The sequence below is a fragment of the Furipterus horrens genome, unplaced genomic scaffold, assembly GCF_987537825.1.
Source record: "Furipterus horrens unplaced genomic scaffold, mFurHor1.1.pri manual_scaffold_10, whole genome shotgun sequence".
NCBI classification, from domain to species: domain Eukaryota; kingdom Metazoa; phylum Chordata; class Mammalia; order Chiroptera; family Furipteridae; genus Furipterus; species Furipterus horrens.
In genome coordinates this window covers 66,601,207-66,622,294 of record NW_028327180.1, presented here as the reverse complement: position 1 = coordinate 66,622,294, position 21,088 = coordinate 66,601,207, and the positions used below count along the sequence as shown (strand labels likewise).

The following is a 21,088-nucleotide window of genomic DNA, read 5'->3' as shown; positions in this document are numbered from 1 at the left end:
CTCAAGGAGGAAGGTGGAGCAATAAGTGTCACACAGAGAACTTAAGGGAAGGACTCAATTTTTGTTTCAAGCGCCTTGGAGGGTCAAGGGAGGCCTCAAGAGTCCGGAAGATGACTTGATCAAGCTGAACCTGCAGGTCAGTGTGACTGGAATTGTGGGGGCATGAAACAGGGCTGTCAGGAGGTGGGCCGGGCTGTATATCCTGGGGCCTGTGGGCGGTGACTGGGAGTTTAGACTTTGTCCTGAAAGCATTGCGGGGCCAGGAGTTTTAATAGACAGGAGTGACATAATCAGAGCTGCCTTTTTAAAAGCTCCCTTTGCTGTTGGGTGAAGAGGGGACTGAGCGGCCAGACAGGAGACAGGAAGGCCAGGCAGGAGGCTGTTACAGCACCTGGGCAGGAGAATGTGGGGGCCTGGACTGGGGCTGGAGCTCTGGAAGCTGAGGGGAGTGGGCTTGTTAGGAATTAGTGAGGATGAATGCAGTCACGCCTGCTAACTGGTCTCCCTGCTTCCTCCACCTTTGCCCTTACACTCTTCTCTGTTCAGGAGCCCAGGTGATCCTGGTTAAAACGTAAAAGTCCAGGCCATGCCTCTTCTCTGGCTTCTCATCTAGGAGTAAAATCCAAAGTCCTTCCTGGTTTACAAGGTCAGCATGGTCCTGGCCACCTCGCTTATCCACTCCGGCTATTTCTTCACTGTTCTTAGGATGTACAAGCCCATGCCTCCTCTCCCTGCCCTGCCCAGGGCCATTGTATTTCTTATTCCCTCTGCCTGGACGGCAGTTTCCTCAGACACCCACACAGAGACCCCCTCACCACCTCAGTTCTCTGTATTCATGTGGTCTTTCTAAATTCCTCCTATGAAGGGATCACCTATTCTCTACTGTGATGGCCCATTTATTCCCTTCACGGCACTGCCTATCATCCATACTCATGTTTGTTCAAAATGTTTTCCTAGGTAGTACAATGCCTGGAATACAGTAAATCTTAGTCAATAATTAGTTGAATGAGTGAGGTAAGGTTGCAGGCGGGAGGCAGCTGCCATCAAGGAAGAAGGTGGATTCGGGGGGAGGGGGCAAGGAAGCCCAGGCTGTGTGTGTGTGCGTGTGTGCATGTGTGTGCACGCGCTGGCCCCAGGGCTCCTGCACCTCTCAGTGCCTGGCCTAGGGTCTGGGCAGGACAGAAGTAGGTCTGGGCCAGGCTCTTACCAAGTTGGTAACAGGCTATGGAGAGGATGGAGGCCATGTGGATGGGAACTGGTACCTCTGCCTGCGGATGGGCAGACCAAGGCTTTGCTCTAGGGAAGAGGACAGTGCAGATGGGCCTTGAAGAGTGAGTAGGAGTTTGCTGGATGGAGAAGGCAGAATAAAAGCATTTTGAGCTGGAGAGAAGATCCGAGGCACATGAAAAGACAGATGGCTCAAAGAATGGTGAACTGCCTGGTGCGGCAGGGAAGTGAGACCAAGAGGTTGGCAACCTGAGGTCAGAGACGTTTCAAATGCTAGGCCTATAACTTGATCAATCCTGAGGGTCATGGAGGGGTCCATGAAGCAAGGGAGAGAGGCAATCCTCCAGCTGCCCTTTGAAATGGGCCACAGAAATGCCTAGGGGGCAGAACCCCTGACAGAATGCTGGGTAGGACGGGGATGGTCGAGGTGAGGGTTTAGAGGATGATGTCCAAGTCTCTGGTGAAGGTTCCAGAGGTGGGGATCTAAGAGAGGGGCAGGTTTGAGGACAATAATGAGAGTTCGGCCTGGGCCAAGTGGGCTGAGGCCCTCGGAGTTGGGGGACGTGACCTGTCTTTTCTCCTGCCCTGACTCACTAGGACCCTGGGTCAGAGATATTGCCCCATATGGCCCTGTCACTAGATTTTCATGTCCATCACATTTGCGCTCGGTCAGGGGCCCCAGGCAGAAGTGTTTGGGGCACTGGGCAGAGAGAGACTGGGTAGTGAGTAAACGAGGGAGAGGACAAATCAGCTGACAGCTCTGGGAGCCACTCCCGTTGGCTCCTGTGCCCCGACCCTTCACCGGGATGCCTGCGTAGGCAATGGCTGCTCTGGTTGCTGCAGCCCTGTGAGGGTGGAGCCGTTGGTCTTGCGGGTGCGGATGATACCACGGGAGCTCAAAGACCCCACAACTTGGGTGGCAGTTCCCGGCGGGAGGGTGATTGTGCGCCCAGGGATTAAGGGGAGCACCGGCGACTGGTGCATCTACAGCGGCGGGTGAGAATGGGGTGGAGTGGGGAGGCTGGGTAGGAGTGGGGAGCCAAGCATGCGGGTTTGGGTCTGAGAGCCGGTGGGAAGCCTGTGCCCGCGTCTCCGGTATGTATTTGAACCCGGTTCCTGAGCCTAATGGCTTCCGCAGCTTCCCGTCCTCCCCTCCATTCCTGCCTATGACAGGATGGGGCCCGGACCCTGTGAGCAGGCCAGACGGCGAGGAAAGGGCAGACTCTCCCACCGTCTTACCCTCTTCGGCAACAGGGCTGGGTAGCGGATGGGGCGGAGGGACCGGAGTGCGCATGCGTGCGCAGCGCCGGGGCGGGGCGGGGCCTCGCTGCACACTGTGTGATCCTGCGAGGACCGAAGGGTCCGGGGTTGGGGCGGGCCATAGTCACCCGCAGAGCCAGGCCCGGGACTCCAGGCCTCTCTTCTCATCTCACGTCTCGGGGGCCCCTGCCCAATGCCCTGGCCTGTGTACCCTCAGGGAGGGAGGGAGGGAGCGGCGGGAGGGGCCTTTGGAAGGAATCCTAACAAATGAAAGCAGGAACACAAGATCTACAGGAAGAAAACTGATGGAAGCATTTATGAGAATGCGCACTCGGCACCTGAATAAATGGGGCAGTAACCACAGATCACAGTATTCCTTGGGAGGAAAGGACTCGACGGCAGCTCTCAGCTAGCAGCTTGCCCTAGATTCAGGGTTCAGAGGTTTGTTTGCTTGTTTTTCCAGAGCCTGACAACTGAATATAAATCTCTGACAACTGAAAATGTACAAGTACAGCCTTGACATGTTTGTAAACGAAGAACAAGTTTTTCGTTAAACAGTAGTAATTACATCAATGTGATATTGTCACAGGAATAGGAAAATAGATCAGTGGGAGTAACAGATTCTTACAAAAATATGAAAAGTTCCTACCAATTATCTCTGACGTTTAAATAAACCTCAGAAAAAAAGAGCAAAGGGTTTAGAGCATTGCACACAAGAACTCTTAGAGTTCAGCTCAGCGCCCAACAGCAAACACAACATATATTTGAGTGAGTGTTCATCACCGGTAATCAGAGAAAAGCAACTTAAAGCAACTATAATACATATCGCGTTTTACTTAGATAGGCAAAAATGAAAAAAAAAAAAATCCTGTATTGGCAAGAGCTCGAGGAAGTGAGTACTTTTGTGTGCTGATGGTGAGAGTGTGAACTGGTAACAGTCTTTTGTGGTTTATGATAGTACAAAGTTGACAATAGCACAAACGTGTATTATTCGGGCCCATTAAATAAACAGGGACCAAATAAACGAGGCTGCTTCCAGTCCGGAGCAAGCTAAGGAGGGGAGTTGAGCACGACCTCGAGTCCAGGAGCGTCCTGGGTTGTGAGCAGCCACAGTTCACCAGGTCTAGCAACATTAACATTTTTAAAAAGTGCGAGCCTGTACTGGCGTGCCTGCGACGGAGCCATGAAAGGCTCGAGATTGCCGCACACGCTGAAACAACCAGCGTCTTACTTAAGTGGAGTTTACTCTGGGCTTTGGGGACAGTATCTTGAAGGGTGCTGCGGCCCTAGGTGAATGTTCAGTCTAAAAACATCCTCTTCTCTCCACCCAACTTCCCTACCCCCCACTAAGCGCGCTCGCTGGTGGTAAGAGAGGGGAAGGGGGGGAAAAAAAAGAGGGGAGAAAGAGAGTGATACCAGCAGAGAGAATGCAGAGAATACAGGGCGACAGATACGGCCCACAGAGCCCTGACATCTCCCCAGGTACCCCGCTGTGCATTCCCTCCTGTGGCTGATAGGGGCTGCCCGCGCTTGGTCCGGTGGCCAGACAGGACCTTTCCTGTCTGCACTCACCCTTACCACACCTTTGCACACAGTTCCTCACTCTGTACAGCTCTTTCCTCCTCATTTCTTAGTTCTCAGCTGACACCTTCCGACTCAACCGAGATCATACCCCTTGGCGTGACGTCGCCTTACAGCACCCCAGACCTAGCCTCTTTGAATAGAACTGCCCCTTGTGATTCCCATCTGCCCTCCATCCAGGCTGTGGCCTCTTGGACAGCACAGTCCCTGTCTTGCTTGTCGTAGCACCCAGTGCTCAGGACATGCTTGGACTCCGAACAGAGGTAACCCTTGGAAGCCATGACCTGCGCTAAAGGGAGGCAGACCAAGACTGTGACAGGGTCGAGGCCCAGTAGAGGGAGTTTATTAGAGAGGCGGGGGGGAGGGGGGGGACACATATTTACAGGAGCTACGCGGGCCTTAAAAGAAGCAGAGGAATGGGGGATGGGGGCGGGTTTCCGGGGGCAGCTCAGACGAGTTCCACTTTGGCATTGGGGTACACCGCCACGACGTCATAGCCCTCTGGCGGCTTGACGCGCGCCTTGGCATGGCCCTCGCAGTACAGCCGCTCGTCCAGAAAGAAGTAACCGCGCTGCTTGAGGTTCAGGCCGCAGTCGCTGCACATGAAGCACTCGGGGTGGTACAGCTTGTCCCGCGCCTTGACGATGGTGCCCCTGATGCCAGTAGAGGACAGCGTCGGGCGACAGAGTCGCCAGCGCGCCCGGTCCAGGTCGTTGGGCGTGTCAGGGGAGAAGTGGGGGGAGGGGGGTGGGGAAGGCAGGGCGGGTACTCACACGATGCCGTGGCCACAGCGTGTGCACTCCGGCAGGCCCTGCAGGCCACTCAGCGGGGTTCCCAGCTTGCCAGCCGTGGGCTTAAGGTTCCGGGGGCCACCAGACCCGGGCCGCTCCCCTGAAAGACGGAGCGCAGGTGGCATGAGCCAGGTGCGGACGGGCGAAGGTAAAAAAAAGGTAAAGATTTTACCTCTGCGAGGTGTGGGGCTGAGCCCGGCTTCCGGGAACACGGGCACACAGACTGAAGAGAGGGCTTAGAGGGCGTGGGGCAAGGGGCCCCAAAAGGGGTGGCGCAGCCAGGGCTGTGGGGCCACGCCGAGAAGAGGGCGGGGCGGATGGCTGGGAGGCAGGGCGTGGGATTGCGAAGGTGCCGCTGGGGGGCGGAAGGGGGCCGGTCCCAGGACCCTCAGGAGTGGGAAGGGGGCGGGCGTCTTACCGCCCTCGCCGGCCTCTAGCATGCCCTGCAGGTAGCGGAAGGAGCCTGACTGCTTGGGCTCGGCGGTGACGGGGGGCTCAGCGGGCTCCCGCAGCATCCGGTACACCTCGGAGCCCTGGTCGACTCCGCAATCTCGGCTCCGCGGGAGGCCTCTGGCTGGGTCAGTGCTGGGCGAAAGAGATGCGCGAATGACACGGTTGCAGTGCCAGCCACACTCTGCCCTCTCTGGGGTCTGGTGAAAGTTTCATGGGTCAGAATGCAAGCAGCTGAGACCCAAGGATCAAGTATCAGAGTCAGGATGGGACCTGATGAAGTTTGAGGGATCAAGGCTTAAGATGGGATCTGGGTGTGGATGCAAAAGCCACATTTCCGGTACTACCTGTGGGGTGGAGACACATGCAGGGTGTTCATCTGGGCCAGTAAGGTGGCCTCACTGCTGCTGCCATTGTGAGGGACTGGGAGACGATGTGACTGTCCATAAGGAGATCCCAGGCCTGGTCTGCCATCTTCTGGGCCAACCCCTGTGGCTGAGGGCCACCTGCTGGGCGTTGGACTGCCATCCTGTGAGAGAGAAAGAGAGGCCTGGGGCACTGGGGGACACTCTGGGGTAGGGCCTCTGGCCATTCCTAGTACACCTACCCCCTACTCTGCTATGCCAGGCCTTCCTGGATGCTGGCGGGCTACCCCTGCTCTGGCATCTCTGGGAGATGGTGCCCAGCCAGGGAGGGGGTCTGGGGAAGGGCTGAGCGTTGTTCCTGGTTCAGCCTCTCCCCGCTGCCCCCCCTCGCCCCCCGAAATGAGAAATGCCCTTGGAAAGTCAGACACAAAAAACCTGAATGCCTGAGATTCAGCCTTGACTCATGAGTCCTACATGGTTCTGACCACTGGTGCCCTTGAGAGATGGTGTTGGGGCAGGGCCATCCCAAGTAGCTTTTTGAGGCCAATGTGGCTGGAGCAGAATGTTTGGCTTCCTTGTAGAGCTGTTCCCCATGCCAAACCTTCCTACCTGCCAGAACCGGCCTGGGTACTGGATCGGCCCATGGCTAGAAACAGAAACAAAAAAGTAACTCCTGTCATGAAGCCAGGAGGGGTCATCAACCATTGTGTCCAGGGGCCGTTGGTGGGGGGAGGGAGGTTGAGGTTCAGGTGTGCCATTGTGAGGCCAGCCCCCTCTAGGCTTGTGCCTCTGCCCCCATTTCCTGCTGATCAGGCCAAAATGGTGGCTTTCTGCAGGCATAGCAGTTGAGGGGCAGAGGCAGGCTGCCAGGGTTCAAGGCTCCCCAGCCCACTACTCCACGGCCAGTCGGATGCCATGGCTGAAACATTTTGGGGAGGAGTGCCCTGAACATGCCTCCTCAGCCCATAAGAAGAGGAGTATCTCTGTGTGGGTCTGAATGGGGTCTGGGGATCTCTGTCCCTGCAGAGGCTGGGGCTGTGGTACTCCAGCTGCAGGGACATGCACAGAGCAATGTGAACACAGGCACACACACTCTCACAAGTGCGTTTACAGACAAACACATGCATGAGGACAACACACACCAGCCAATCCACCTACATAACCTAGTCACACAAACTCGGAGCCAGTGCTGGTCACCCTGAGGTTGACCATGGTGACCTCCAGGGCTGGAAGAAGGTTGGTGGACAGAGCAGCCTGACTGAAGGGTGGGGCCCAATCCTTCAGGCCATGAAGGTAGTTTCAGCCGCCGCCTGGAAGGTGACATATAAATTTTCCCTTTGCTCTACAGTGTGGACAGGGACACTAGGTACGGAGGAAAGGATGCCTAACCTAGGGGGAATGAGTCTGACTTGAACTCAAGCTGCCTCCAGCACTGGGGCACAGTCACAGCTGCAGGGCTCTACCTGACTGTCCCTGCTCTCTGCAGGCTCTTGGGTTATGAATGGGTGAGCCAGCAGCTGAATGGGGCTGATACCACCACACCCCCCACCCAACAAAGGAGAGGGTCTCTCACTGCCCAGGAGGCAATAGCAGCAAGAAAACCCCTGTCCCTGTCCCCACTGGGCCCAACAAGAGCCCCTAGAAATCTGAGCACTCAAGTATGTGTGTCTGCGGGGCAAGCAGGCAGGCAAGGCTGGCCTGACCTCTAATGGGGACCAGATGGGCCATGGGCCATGGGGGCAGGGCTGGGTCCAGTACAGAGGAGGCTGCAACAGGAAGGGGAAGTCAGAGGGACCTGGAGGAAGGAGGCCCTCACTCACCCCCACCCAGCAGTGGGTGAGTCTATTGCATGACCACCCATGCAGCAGCCTCACTAGGTCTGAATTCAGTGGTTAGGGCACACATGGTAACCTGGGTCTTGATTTGAGTTCCAGCTCAATCACTCATTAACTGAGCAAGTCACTTCACCTTTGAACCTCTGTTTCTTCATCTGTGAAATGGAGCATGTGATGATCTCTTTATCCTAAGTTCCTTGTGAGGATAAAATGAAACAGTTGCATACAAAGCACTTAGCATAGTGCTTGCTACACAGCAAACGCTCGTTGGATAAACAGCTGTTGTGGGCATTCCTGAGCCCCATTCCTGGGTTTCCCCTCTCTGTGTGGTGGTGCACCTGGTACCACGTGCTCGCACTGGATACCTGCCAGCTGCTGATTTGGTTGTTGAAACCTCAGTTGGGTTAGTGAGCAAAATGGGGGTAACTGCCTCCTTGCTCATCAGCTTCCACGTGACTGTGGTCAGAATGTGGGATACTCAGCTTGGATAGAGGTGTGTGTTGAGTCAATGGCACCTTCCAGAACCCAAGCTGCAGCTCTCTGCTAGTCTGGAGAGAACAGGCTGAGTGCACAAGGGCTGCCTGCTCTACCTGGCTTGCCTTAACCCCTCATCTGGTTCTCAGCTTAAATGCCACCCTCTTGAGGAAAACATTCCTTATCATCATCCTTTCTCCACTCTGGGCTGTGCCAAGTGCCTCCTGTGTTCCCACGTGGGGCCTAATGGGAACATCTCCTATAACCCTATGTGGAAGGTGGGCCTGAAGCTCCTGTTAGCCCTGTCGCATCCCACATGGGGTTGGTGCCAGAGTATCTTAGGGCCAACTGTGGTTTTCTCTCCTCTGATGGCTCAGGCTGGGCTCACCCTCCTCCCCGCCTGCCGGCAGAGGGTGGGGACAGTGAGGGACAATGGGCCTTGTGTCTGTGTTACTGGGGATACAGCTTTGCAGGGGCTGGGTGGGGGTGTTTCTTTTGCCACCCATGGAGTTCATGACCTTTTAAGTACAAAAGGAGGGCAGCAGCTCTGATGCTTGTGGAAAATCCCTTTGCCTCCAGCCTCTGCAGCCTGGTCCTAGAGGAGGTCAGTGAGGGAAGTGTGAGGGCAGGGGGAGGTGCTCCACAGTGCTCAGCCCCAGGCCCACTGGCCCTGAGCCTCTTCTGGAGACTGAACAGAGCAAGCTGAGGCCCCTTTGTCCTATCCCTCCTGGCGTGAGCCTCACACAGGGAGCCTGTGCTATGCTGCTCCCCTCTGCCTGGCCCATGTCAGGTGTGGCTGATTTGTCATGAGTCCCTCTCATCCCCTTCTCCCCTTGCTCCTACGGGCCCTGGGTTCATGTGACTACCAGAGCAAGCTTCTGAGACACAGGTGTGGCCATGAATCTCTGCAAGTACAGCTGAGGTCCTAGACAGAGCAAACCAAGAGCCTCTTTGTGACCCTGTTCCATCACCTGACTCCTCACCTCTCCCCTCCCACCCCCTGAGACTTTTCTTTCCTCTGCTCTGTGGTGTACAGACTCACCTTTGGGCCCTTGCATATGCTTACTGGCACACGTCCCCTTTCCATGCTTTTCCCTACCTTATTCTTCCTCCTTCAAGTTTTGGTTCAGATACCCCCTCCTCCAGGAAGCCCTTTCTGATGATCCATTGATAGAGTCATATGGACTTCTTAGACCCCTGGCTTCTGCCATCCCAGAATGGGTAAGTGTCTCCAGAGCAGGGAGAGCAGGTACTCCCTAGCATGTGATAAGCATGTGACCTTACCAGCAAAGGAAATATAGGGAACAAATGTCAGAGCAAGATGAGAATTGGGATAGATGGTGAGGGAGAGGCCACAGAAGATCCTCTCCTCTGATACTGCGAAGCCTCCATGGCAAGAGTGGATGCAGCAGACCCTGGAGGCTATGGCCCCACATGGTGGGGTTCACAGTTATGGCTCCATCACACACCAGTCCAAACTCCACCTTGGCCAAGCTAAGGGGCACAGGGATGCTGAGCTGGCTATGGATACCTCATTCTTGCCAACTGGCTGCCCCTCAAGCCCATGGCAAAGAGGCCATAGGGCAGCCGGAACCCCCTCACTGTCCTTGAGGACAGCACCTTGTTATACACAAAGAGATGACTGAGCAGGTAGGCCTTCAGCCAGAGGTCTGCTAGGTATAGTCACAGGATGGCCAAGAGAAAATTTCAGCGTTGGATAGGGCAAGGACGCGCCTGACATTCTAAAGCCAGCCCTGTGGCCTGAGGTTGGCTCCCAACAGATGGATACCCAAGGCTAGGATGAAACAGAAGAGTGCCCCATGGCCTGAGGTCATTCCACAGCCTGGTGATTTCCTCCTGGTCTGGCATCACTGGGCACCAGAGTGAACCCTAGCTGTGTGGGTGGGAGCCCTGAGCCAAGACCTGGCCCAGTTCCTCCCCACCAGAAACACCTTAATGCCAGAATCTAGGACAGAGCCCCAAACAGGTGTCCATCACATGGGGATCATGAGATGGGACATGGGCATGGCCCAGAGAGGCCTTCTGCTTCAGTCTAGCCTGGGCATCTGAGAGCCTTGGTAAGGACATCCAATGCAGTTGAACCTGTGGTCCAGGCCTGGCCCCTCCTCCCTGGGCTCGCTCTGAGCCTTTACGTACCTGGGCCTCGGGATTGATGTGGATCCTGTGTGCCTGAGCCTTGCTATCCTCTGGGGTACTGGGCCAGCTCCTGCCTTCAGTCCTGTGGCAGGAATTAGAATGGTCAGATATATCTGCTTACTATGCCTGGGAACTAAGACCAAGAGGGGCTGGGTTCTGGGCCCAAAGCCACCCAGGACCAGGCCTGGTACCCTGTACAGAGAAGGACATCACCCCAGTGGTGGCCGTTGTGGCAAGGAGACATGACTAGATCTGCCATCCACCTGGGATGGGGCTGTGTGTCCCTTCCCTACTGGCTGCTTTATCCCTCTCTGGTCTGCTTCCTAGAGGGGAAGCTATAGCTTCCCCACTATTCTACCCTCTCCGTGGCCCCAAAGAAGGCCCCTCCCAGCAGGGTGAGCCAGGCTTCACACGTCAACCTGCCAGCTCATCCCCCATCCCTCCTCTGTCTGCAGCCCCGCAGGTCAGGCATCCATGGGCTCTGGGGGAGGTGGAACGGAGGATCTGAGGGGTGCACCTCCTCCTGCTGATGCCGGCAGAGTCATCACCAATGTCTGCTCAGCCCAGATGGGAAACAGGCCATTAGGAAATTCCTGCTTCACCATAGAAACCAAAAGCCAAACACCACTGAGGAGAGAGAAAAACATCGTAAACCTGCCCTAAGCAGGGCAGACGGGCTGAGAGGCTATAGGCCTGGGGACCAGGCCTGCCGCTCAGTAGCCCTGTGGGAAGGCAGGCCAGGAGGGCTCATGGTCTTTGGACTGGCCGGTGGGTGTGAAGCGAGGCTGGCTAGACCAAAGGGGAATAATGTCCCCACTTCACCCCAAAAGGCCTCCTGGGTTTCCTTAGATCTTACCACTGGGACAGCAGCTCAACCCTACCTCTCTCGCTTACTCAGCAGAGGGTCTTAGTCGACACCCACTCTGCTCTTCCTCACCTTGAGCCACTTTTCTCTCTCCCACAGCCTTCTGGAGGTCTATGACAGCAACCTCTGCTGCCTGGGGGCAACACCACCACTGCTGGCATCTGGCTCTAGCCCTCTCAGCCAGGCTACCAAGTGACCACCCCAACTCACAGCTCTCACTGGGGCCTCCGCCCACTGAGAACTCTACTGGGGTAAACCTGGGACATCTCGTGTGGCTATCTGCTCATACTTCCCTGAAGTTTTGCCCAGAAGAGAAGTACAAGTCTGAGGTCTGAAGGTCAGAGGGCACAAAGTCCCCAGAGCCACGAGGCTGACTCAAGGCATCAGATCAGAATGAAGGGCTTATTCATGTGTCAAATTGCACATCCAGGCCTTCACTTCAGGCTAGGCAGGTGGCTCCACCTGCTATCTCTAAGCAAAATGACAGCAAAAAGGTGGGCTGTACAAAAGCACCTGAACCACAAATGATGGGCAACAGAGGCCCCGCCAAAGGCCCCAGGGTTGGAGCTGCTGCCAGACAGTCCTGGACTTGTAGAACATGCCCAGAAACTGTGGATTAGCTTGAATTTCTGGACACCTGGCTTTGAGTTACAGACAAAATAAGCATAGCAGAGAATCTGGGCCTTTGCTTTATCATTCATCCAATGGAAAAGCCTGTGAAGGATAAGAGCCCTCTGTACACAGAAGGCCAGGGAGGGAAGCTGGTCTGGGTAAAGCCCACGTGGCGTCCTTGGGGCCCAAGCATAGCACAGGTCCTGGCAGGATAGAGAACAGAGTCAGGGGCCTTGCAGGAGAAGAGATGCTGGCCCAAAGGTTCAATGTGGCCCCTGTGTCGTGATCCCTCAGAATCTGCAGATGTGATAATTGAGGATAGGGGCCTGGAGGACCGGGCCCCAGGTTTTCACCCTGAGCAAGCAGACTTGGTACGTACGTCATCATCACTCAATCCCCAGATCACAGGACAGCCCCTATTTTGGAGTTGAGGAAGCTAAGGACTCTCAGGTTAAATTATTGGCTAGAGGACAGCAGTTCCCAAGTGCAGAGTTGGGGCAGGAATGGCGATAAAGAGAGTGTGCTTGCACCTGCTTCATGGCCAGGCAGCATTTGAGGGCTGAAATGCCCAGACTGGAACAGGTCAGAGGACCCCTGGCTCCCTCCATGCTGGGCTTGGAACAAATGACCAGAGAGGGGAGGAAGGAAGGAAGGGGGCCCTCCACCCTGCCCCCATCCCACCACCCTTCCCTGACATCATTGCCTCTGAGAACCTCCTGACTCAGGCCCTCTGTGAGCCTCCTCCTCCCCGCCCCCCCACCCCACCCCCCCGCCATCCCCAGCCCCAGTACCACCAGGGCTTCCCTTATTCAGCCAGGAGAGTCAAGGCTAGAGGTGAGTCAGGGCCCAGGAGCCCAGCCAAGTGGGCGGCCGTGGAGGCCACCCGTGGCCAGAACGGTGCTGACGTTTCCCCGGGCCAGCCTGTGCCTCAGTCTGGGAGAGGGCGAAGAATGTGATCCTGCTTTATGGAGAAGGAAACCCAGGCTCACAGAGGTCATCTGGGGAACCTAAGATCCCAGAGTCTGGATGAGGACCATCTCTGCTGAAGTCCCACGCCGGGGCCTCTTCACTATGGGCCAGGTGGTGTGCACGAGGCCTGGACTTACAGCTGGAACCACTTAGCACAGAGAGCACAGCCAGGGGCCCTGACCCCCGTCTGGACACAGACCTGGGCCAGACACAAAAAGGGGCTACTTCAGAAGCCTTCCCACCATGTTTAATGGCTCCAAGCTGATGGATCACCCCCTCCCTGCCATCTCTAAGGCATGGTTAGCTGTATTGTGGTTTGGGGAGACTTCTCCCACACATATCCAGAGAGGGTTGTGGAAAGTCCCTGTTAACAGTGAATGTGGCAGAGCTCAGCAGTTATGTCTGAGTTCTCTGGATCCAGGCAAGACAGGGGGCAGGAAGATCCCACTCAGCTACAACCCAGCCAATTGCCATCAGAGCTGAACAAAGACCCAGGGCCTGAGCAAAGCTGGGGATGACCCAGGTGGACCTTCCATCCTAGACCTCCCAGGACCACCCAGTTGGACCTTCTATCCCAGACCATCTATAGCACACACATGGGGCTTGGTGACTCCCAACCCTCACCCTTATAATGGACTGTATAACATTACACAGTCCATGACATCCAGACATAACCAGCACAGAGGCACAGACCACAGTGGGGACAGCTGAGGCACTATACCTATGGGGCTGGTAGGAGTGCTCAGCAGTTAAGTAGAAGGAGGGAAGTCTTTGGGATAAGAAGGACAGGAGGTCAACTTTTGTTTCCCAATTCCCTTGCTGTGAGACCATAAGCACCCTCTAGTCTTTCTGAGCCTCAGTTGTCCCACTTGTAGAGTGAGGTCTACATTAGGTTTTACTTTATCAGGTTGGTTTGAGGGTTCAAAGAGGTGTTGAATAAGAAACTTCTTTGAAATGGTCATCAAGCTGGTCACATGGGGTGGGGAAAGGACTGAAGTCACCCTTTCAGAGGCTACCCAAGGTCTTATTTCAGCCCTGATTTTGGATTGGATGCCTACCCCCTGCCATGAGTCCCCCAACACACATCCAGCATTGAGTTAAAAGGGGGCTTCTTCACTTCTTGAGCCACCTCCCATACTTAGTGCCTGCCAGGCCCCCATGAAAGCTCTACCCCTTAGGACCAGGGTGCCCAGCAGCTGAGGCAGAGAGACTATGAGGCCCAGCTCACTCAGGATGCTGCCCACCCATAACTTCCCCTCCCCTTAAATCTCCCCCCTTTGCAATGATTCTGGCCCAGCCTGCCCTATGCATACCTCCTTACGGAGAGTGTGAGGTGGTCATGGCAGCCCTTGATGCGGTTCTGCGCTTCCAGGTGTGTCATGAGCTCTGTGCTCTCACCATTGATGGCCTGGATCAGGTCTCCAGGGCACAGGGCAGCCAGTGCAGCCTTGCTTCCAGCATGGACCTGTGGGTAGACAAACCAGATGGCTGGACACGGTCACTTATGTGGCCTTGCTGCAGGCTTTGCTCTTGACCCCCTCCAACCACCAGAACCTAGTCAGTGTGGCGCTGCTGCCAACATGACCTGTGGGTGGGCAAGCCAAGAGACTGGCTGAGTTCCCACATGGCCTTGCTGTAGCCTCTGCTTTAAATACCCCAACTCCAGCACTGAAAGCCTGGTGGGTCGTGAGGGCCTGTGAGAGTCTTTCTCTGGGCTTGGATCTGTCTATGTGCCCAAGGATATGCAAGGGACACACAGGGATATACGTGCTCTTCAATACACACAAAGCATGCACATGTCACAGATACCCTACATACACGGAGCCCCACCCAGCCAGATCAGATAGTAGCCCCTTGACTGACATTCAAACCCTTAGTGACCTTGGCTTCCTACCTGTTTCCTCTCACTCCCACCCCACATTCCCCTCACCCACCCACACTCAGTCTAGAGCATCTGAATGTCCAGGGGGGTACCCACAGGCATTGGGTCTCTCCCACCTCCATGCTCTGCAGAGGCTGTTCTCTCTACCTGGAACAGTCATTCTCTCCTTTGACCCCAAATCCTCATTACCAGTTTACTCCTGCTCATCCTTCAGGTCCCAGCAGAGAGGCCATTTTCCCTGGGAGCCTCCACTCTGGACTGTCACCATACCTCGTGCAGCCCCTATACCCTCTGTTCTCTGAACAATGTTAGCACCGCACTCTAGGTCTGGGGCATCGCCTCCACAAGCACGTCCATGGTCATCTGCTTCCAGCTGCCAGCCTGCATTCCTGAGTCACAACTTCACCTCTACTTCCTCTGCAGCACAGGCACTCAGGCCACCCCAGGGTCACTACTGACACCAGAGCAGTGGTTCTCAACCTTCCTAATGCCGCAACCCTTTAATACAGTTCCTCATGTTGTGACCTCCAACCATAAAATTATTTTCGTTGCTACTTCATAACTCTAATTTTGCTACTGTTATGAATCGTAATGTAAATATCTGATATGCAGGATGTATTTTCATTGTTACAAATTGAACATAATTAAAGCATAGTGATTAATCACAAAAACAATATGTAATTATATATGTGTTTTCCAATGGTCTTAGGCGACCCCTGTAAAAGGGTTGTTTGACCCCCAAAGGGGTCGCGACCCACAGGTTGAGAACTGCTGCCCCAGAGGTTCAAGTGGTGTCCACAGCTTGAACCTCTTACAATGCTGGTCCCCTGATGAGGGCCACTTTGAGGCTGGGGCTGGGCATACAGGTAGGTAGGAGTAGGCAGCCCAGGGACCCCTTTACCCTGTCTGCAGTCCTGGTAGTCTTTGGAAACAGATTCTAGGCACCCCCATCCTTACCCAGTCTCTCCAGCCGTGCCCAACTGAGGCTCAAGAACTGCCAGTCACCTGTTCCCACTGGGTGGGGGAGAGCTTCTGGAAACCTGGCCAGGTTCAGCTTAGTACATGCTCAGTAATGAGTGCACAAAGCTGAGGTGCTGGCAGCTCCTTGGCTGTAGTCCTGGTATGGGTACTGCCTGAGCTGACCTGCCCTGAAATAGGCTGCCCCAGGGAATGTTTTGGAGCATGACACCCTCAGCCACCTGCCGCCATTAATGTTCACTCATAGGGCCTGGTACCCACACAGGCCTATTCTTTCAGGGGAGGCATCCATCTGGCACCATCCCATCCTGCCCTCAAGGCTCTGATCCAGGCCCCTCCCCTTCATGGACACCTGCTCTGTGACATGGCCTGGGCTCAGTGCTTTACCTATAACTAGCTCATGGCAACCTCCCCAGCACCTGGTGAGACAGAGGCATTGTCCTCCCTATTTATAGACAAAGAAAGAGAGGTTTAGGGGGAGAGGCACCTCACCCCAGTCCCTACCCTGGAGAGGAGTCTTCTTCCGCAGGGGGGCCAATAGCTGTAGGATGACTCAGCCAGCACAAGGGCTCATTCAGGCCCCTGTGGGTGGGGAAGTTCTCGAAAGCAGAGGTGGCTGAAACTCCTGCCAGTTCCACTGGCCTGGAGAGTTCTGGTCAGACAGGGCGTGAGGCCAGGAAATGGTGACTCTCCCAACTGACTTTCCATGCATTGTCTCATTAATCCCGAAGGCAAGTCCGTTTGCTAGACAAGACAGCTGAGGTCCAGAGAAGTATGGAAGGACGCTCAATTGAAAAATGGGAGTTATAGTTCAACCCAGGCCAACTGGCTCCAAGTCCTATGCTCAGAACTACTGTGTGGTTTTCTGCAAAAAGGAGGGAGGGAGAAAGTGTCCCAGGTAGAAGGATCATCATGTATAACGGCTCATCTGGGAGACAGAGTAAAAGCAGGCTTGTGGCTGAAGCATCGTTAGTGAGGAGAGAGTGGAAGAGATGAAGTCAGAGAAGGAGCAGGGGCCAGACCGGAGGGCCCAGGTGAGAAGCTGGCATTTCTCCTAGGTAGGTGGGAGCCATGGAGGGTTCTAAGCAGGGAAGTCACAAGACAGAGTTGGATTCAAGCCAATCCCTCTGGCTGCTGAGTGCAGGATAAACAGACAGAAGGAAGGGAGAGGAGAACTGGGAGGCTGGGGCATGAACTAGCCTCCTCACCTGTAGCTGCTAATATATCCCCAGCCACTGCTCTACTCTGGCCAACCTAGAGGCTGTGATGGACTAGGAGCCAGAGACTCAGGTGCCATATTGTTCCATACAGTCACAGCAAGCTCCAGATAGGCCTGGATGCCTGTCCCTGCTCTGCTTCTCTGGGTACATCATCTTAGCCTCTCTGAGCCTCACTGTCCCCATCTATAATGTAAGGCCAGAGGCAGTTCTTCTATGCACTGCTGTGAGTGCTATCTGATATAATCAGGGCAAAAAGCTCCCATGGGGAGTTGGGCACACAATGGTGCTCATTTTCAGGCACTGGTTGCTGGGGACCTGGGATCAACACCCTTTAGGGTGTGGCCTGGAATGCTGTGGATTCGCCAAAGCCAGAAATCACTATAGTGTGTGGGGAAGGAGCCCTGGACAATGTTCTTGAAGGTTGTGTGGGCTAAGGTTGCAAAGTGCCAGCTCTGCCAGGCAGCCAGCCTCCGTCCTGTCTGAGTGTGGCTTTCCCTACTGAGTGGGAAAGGTCCTGGAAGCATGGACGCGTTGGGTCTCAAACCCTTGGGTGAGGGCACTCCCACTTATCCTCAGTGTCTGCAGACCAGCCTTTGAGGTATCTGCTGGGCAAGCTGTGGCCTGTGCCTCCCCAACCCCATAAATCTCCTCAGATCCCACCCAAACCCAGGCTCAGCCATCCTGGCTCCTCAGGCCTGGGCTGTCCCGGTGTGACTTTGGGGGATGGGGGGTGAGATAAGGCGGGGCGGTGGTTCTTTCAGGCAAACCATCTCCCAGCCTGCCTGACTGCCAGGGGCCTGCATCACTCTCAGCTCCAAACAAGCCGCCGCCGCCGCCGCCGCTGCTGCTGCTGCTGCTGGGACGTGTGGAGGCCTTTCCTCTGCGGGCAGGCAGCCGCGTGGGCAACAGATGTCTCTGCTCCCGGCCGCCTGTGGCTGTCAGCCACCGCCACTGAGCCTGTCAGCGGCCTCACACCCAGGGTGCCTGGCCCACAGGCTGGCCTAGTGCCCCCACCAGCTTGCCTCTGTGAACACACAGCATGACATACCCAGGCAGACACAGACGGTCATACGCACCCCCAGTCGGGCTCCCGAAGGAAAGTGGGAGATGAAAGGCTCCCGGATGTGCCGAAGACCTACCTCATTCAGCCCCAGGGACCGGGCAGTGTGCAGTGAGGGTGGATATGGGAAGCCTCCCAGGACAGCTGGGCCTGCCTGTCACCCTAACACCCAGAAATGGGATCCCGGGATTCCATGATTCCATGATTCCATGCTCTACTGGGCGACCACCCCCTCCACAAGAACTGGAAAGAAGTGTAAAAGTTCAGCTAGCTTGGTCCAGCCCCCATGGCAAGAAGTGGCATGAGGGTGAGGGAAGGTGGTTCTCAGGTCCCCTGACTCAGGCCCCTGAAAGGCCAAAGCAGGTATGTGGGAGCAAGGGATGGCTCTCAGAAGTGCCCAGGTCCCCTCCTCTCTTCCCTCCAGACTGGGCCTGGGTTTTCTCCTCTTCTTTCCCCTAGGATGGGACTCCAATGGGCCAAGTCTGAGTCCCCTGTTCTGGCCCTTCAAACTGTGAGATCTTAAGTATGGGCCAAGATCCCATCTCCCTCAGAATGGGCACCCCCTCTGCTTCTCTGTCCTCAGGTTAGCCTCGGCCCAGGGTTGTGCCCTCTTCCCCTCCTCCTCTGTCCTAAGCCTGGGGCAGTGTGTGGTCCTGGGATCTTGAGGAACTGGGCTGAGGCTATTCTGGCCACTGGCCTTGTGGGGAGAGGTCTCACAGGCTTATTTATGCTCAAGTCTCTCTTTCCTCTGGAAACTGAAGATTCACCCTGGTTACTTCCCCTTAGGTCAACTGAGGTCATCGATGAGAACCTAACCAAAACCAGAGAGGCCAAGTGAATGAATCTTTCTCTTTTCAGATTCAGGGAGGACCCCAGCTCTTCTGGCAGAGACCCTTGGTAAGGGGAGGGGATTCTCCATTATTTTGCCCCAAATCTTCAGGTTGGGTTCAGTCTAAGCAGTGTTTCTGAACTTCTGTAGATCTGTCCTGACCCCAGGCCCATGATAGCGGTCCTTCCCTGGCCTACAGTGATTCCCCCAAAATGAGCCAGCAGGGAGGCTAGTGTGTAAACTCTTGGGGTGTTCCTCCAAGGGGTAGGGCAGGCAGGCCCAGCAGCAGGGAGGAAAGGGGGTTGGGGCCACACTGCCCGGCCTGGGAGCCTCCTCTACATTCTGTGGGTTACCCACGTAAACCCTTAGCCTGCAAGCCTCAGGAACGTCGCGGATACGGGTCCCGGGTGGATCGCGAGGACCGGGTCACCGATCCAGGACCTCCCCACCGGCCTGTGTCTACCGGACTTACCCGAGAGATGGTGAGGGGCGCGCTGAAGTCCCGGCCGCCCACCAGGCGGAAGCCCCAGGGAGAAGGGCCGCGCAGAGTCACCGAGTGGGGCATAGCTGGCCGGAGCCGTAGCGGGAACCACAGCCGGACTCTTAAGAAGCCGCCGCCGTCGCCGCCGCCGCCGCCACCGCTGCCTGGACGCTGCGCCCCGCCCCCGGCCCGCCCGGCCTCCGACCCCCCTCCGCCCGGCCCCCGCGCTCCCGGATTGGCCCCGCGGCGGTCCCGACCCTCCCACTTCAGGGGGCTGTGAGGGCCCGCCCCTCAGCCCTGGCGCCTCCTGCCTCGCACCCTCTCCGAGTTCTCGGAGACCCCCAGGGCTGGGACGGCACCGACGTCCGGGATCCTGGCCCGGCTTGCGAAGTGCGGGCCGTGGACCCAAGCCCGGCTGCAGAAACTCGGGCACAGGCCCTTTGAAGTAGCTCCTTTGGGACGGTGCCGACCCAGGGAAGGATCGGCGGGGAAGGGGTGGGGGTGGGGGGCGGCCCAGATGGGGGATGGGGCCGTGCCTTGCTCACAACCTCTTCAAAGCCCTGGCAGTCAAACCTGCGCCCCCGTCCCTTCCTGTGCCGAGTCCTCTGCTGGGGGGCCCTGGGCCTGAACAGGCCTGGGTTAGGGACACACAGACCTAGCATGACAGCCTGCAATGCCAAGTATGGGGATGGGAACAGAAAGGTCCTCAACCTCTTTCCTGGGGGCCAGGCAGGCTCTGGAAGAGGTGGCCCCTGACTTGTGTCTAGAAGCAAGTTGCCTTGTCTTGTCCTTCTAGGTGTCACTGTTCCCCAGGACACTGAGGCTTTTCTCCTTCACAGCCCTTGCTCCTGCTCCCTTGCAAGGCTTCCTGGAAAAGGAGCAGCTGGGGTGACTGGGGTAGTGGCTGTGCTGCCAGGAGGGGCATGAAGTGCCTGAGGGGGTGGAATTGTGGGCAGCCCTTCACTTGGTGCCCTTCCTGGTCTTCTCTCCACTCTCTACCATTGTGCTCCAGGGGCGTCCTTGAACAGCCTTGGCAGGTGCCATGGCTTGGCCAGGGCACCGCCTACCACCCTCTCGCTCTCCTGGACACTTTGGGACTGGCTACATCAGGGCAACAGTGTTTGCTTCTCCAGGTCCTGAGGAGGTCCCTAATTTAGCCATTTTTGACAACCCTGTGTCCCCTCTTGGCTGAGTTCTGGTAAGGGCCCTGTACTCAGGAGGCTAACAGGCTGTGCAGTGAGATGTGTCCGTAGGTCTCTAGCACCCCCAAGGAGAATGGCTGCTTGAGAGGCACAAACCTAGGGTAGGCCAAGGAAGGGGGGCTAGACAGGGTGCTGCTGTCTGTTGAGTTTGCAGAGAAATGTGAGTGGTATGAGGAGCAGTGGTGTGTATGTGTGTGTGGGGAAGGCAGGGTGTCCATGCCCACAGAGCATCAGTCATTGGGCACTCAGTACTGTAAGGTGGCACCGGTTTCTGGGACCCACATGGACACAGTGGAAGGGCCAGTAGGAGAGGTGGTCTTTGGATGGTCTCTCAGAAGCCCTTAGGCCAGAGGCTCCCTAGGACTTGGATGTCACTGAGTAACTTGGGGAGTGGAGCAACCAACCTCTATCACTGACTGTATGGGGTGGGGCGGGGAGTGACTCTTCCAGAATCTGGTACATGAACTTTCCCATTTTGTTGTACAGTTTCTGGTGCAGTTCCAGGGTCCATGACAGTCTTCCCCCACAGTAAGCTCTTTAAAAAAAAATTTATTTATTTATTTATTTATTTTTAGAGAGGAAGGGAGGGAAAAAGAAAGGAAGAGAAACATCTCAATTCAGTTGCCTCTCATACACGCCCCAACTGGAGGACCAAACCAGCAACCTAGGCATATATCCTGACCGGGAATTGAACCATGATGTTCAACCAACTAAGCCATACCAGTCAGGGACCCCACAGTAGGTTCTTGATGACATCTGTACTTAAGAGGACATCAGAGGCCCACTTCTGATAGGCCTGGGATGGGCAGGATTCCTGGAAACTGAAGGTAGCCCTTCTCAGGGGCCACAC

General features: G+C 56.0%; 1 protein-coding gene across 3 annotated transcripts; it reads right to left on the bottom strand.

Annotated features, from left to right (window-relative positions):
• Positions 1 to 4,384: 4,384 nt before the first annotated feature.
• On the bottom strand, positions 4,385 to 19,191 carry PDLIM4 (PDZ and LIM domain 4). 3 transcript variants are annotated; one of them, XM_090288029.1, is made up of 7 exons: positions 19,028 to 19,191; positions 13,900 to 14,051; positions 10,141 to 10,222; positions 5,657 to 5,838; positions 5,278 to 5,444; positions 4,842 to 4,959; positions 4,385 to 4,721 (listed from the first exon to the last, which is right to left on the bottom strand). In XM_090288029.1, exons 1-7 carry the CDS (start codon positions 19,118 to 19,120, stop codon positions 4,517 to 4,519), a joined length of 999 nt encoding a protein of 332 aa, XP_090144155.1. In that variant the 5' UTR covers positions 19,121 to 19,191; the 3' UTR covers positions 4,385 to 4,516. The 3 variants fall into 3 exon arrangements, with proteins under 3 accessions (XP_090144155.1, XP_090144154.1, XP_090144156.1); XM_090288030.1 differs by lacking the exon at positions 4,842 to 4,959 and having other exon boundaries at positions 4,587 to 4,721; XM_090288028.1 differs by lacking the exons at positions 10,141 to 10,222; positions 13,900 to 14,051; positions 19,028 to 19,191 and adding an exon at positions 6,284 to 8,726.
• Between the last annotated feature and the right edge of the window lie 1,897 nt (positions 19,192 to 21,088).

Coding starts and splice junctions, on each gene's coding strand:
- PDLIM4 (XM_090288029.1), bottom strand. CDS start 19,120: ATGCCCCACTCGGTGACTCTGCGCGGCCCTTCTCCCTGGGGCTTCCGC. Junction 5,445..5,656: donor CATGTGTCTCCACCCCACAG/GTAGTACCGGAA, acceptor TCTTTCGCCCAG/CACTGACCCAGCCAGAGGCC. Junction 4,722..4,841: donor CGCTGTGGCCACGGCATCGT/GTGAGTACCCGC, acceptor TACTGGCATCAG/GGGCACCATCGTCAAGGCGC.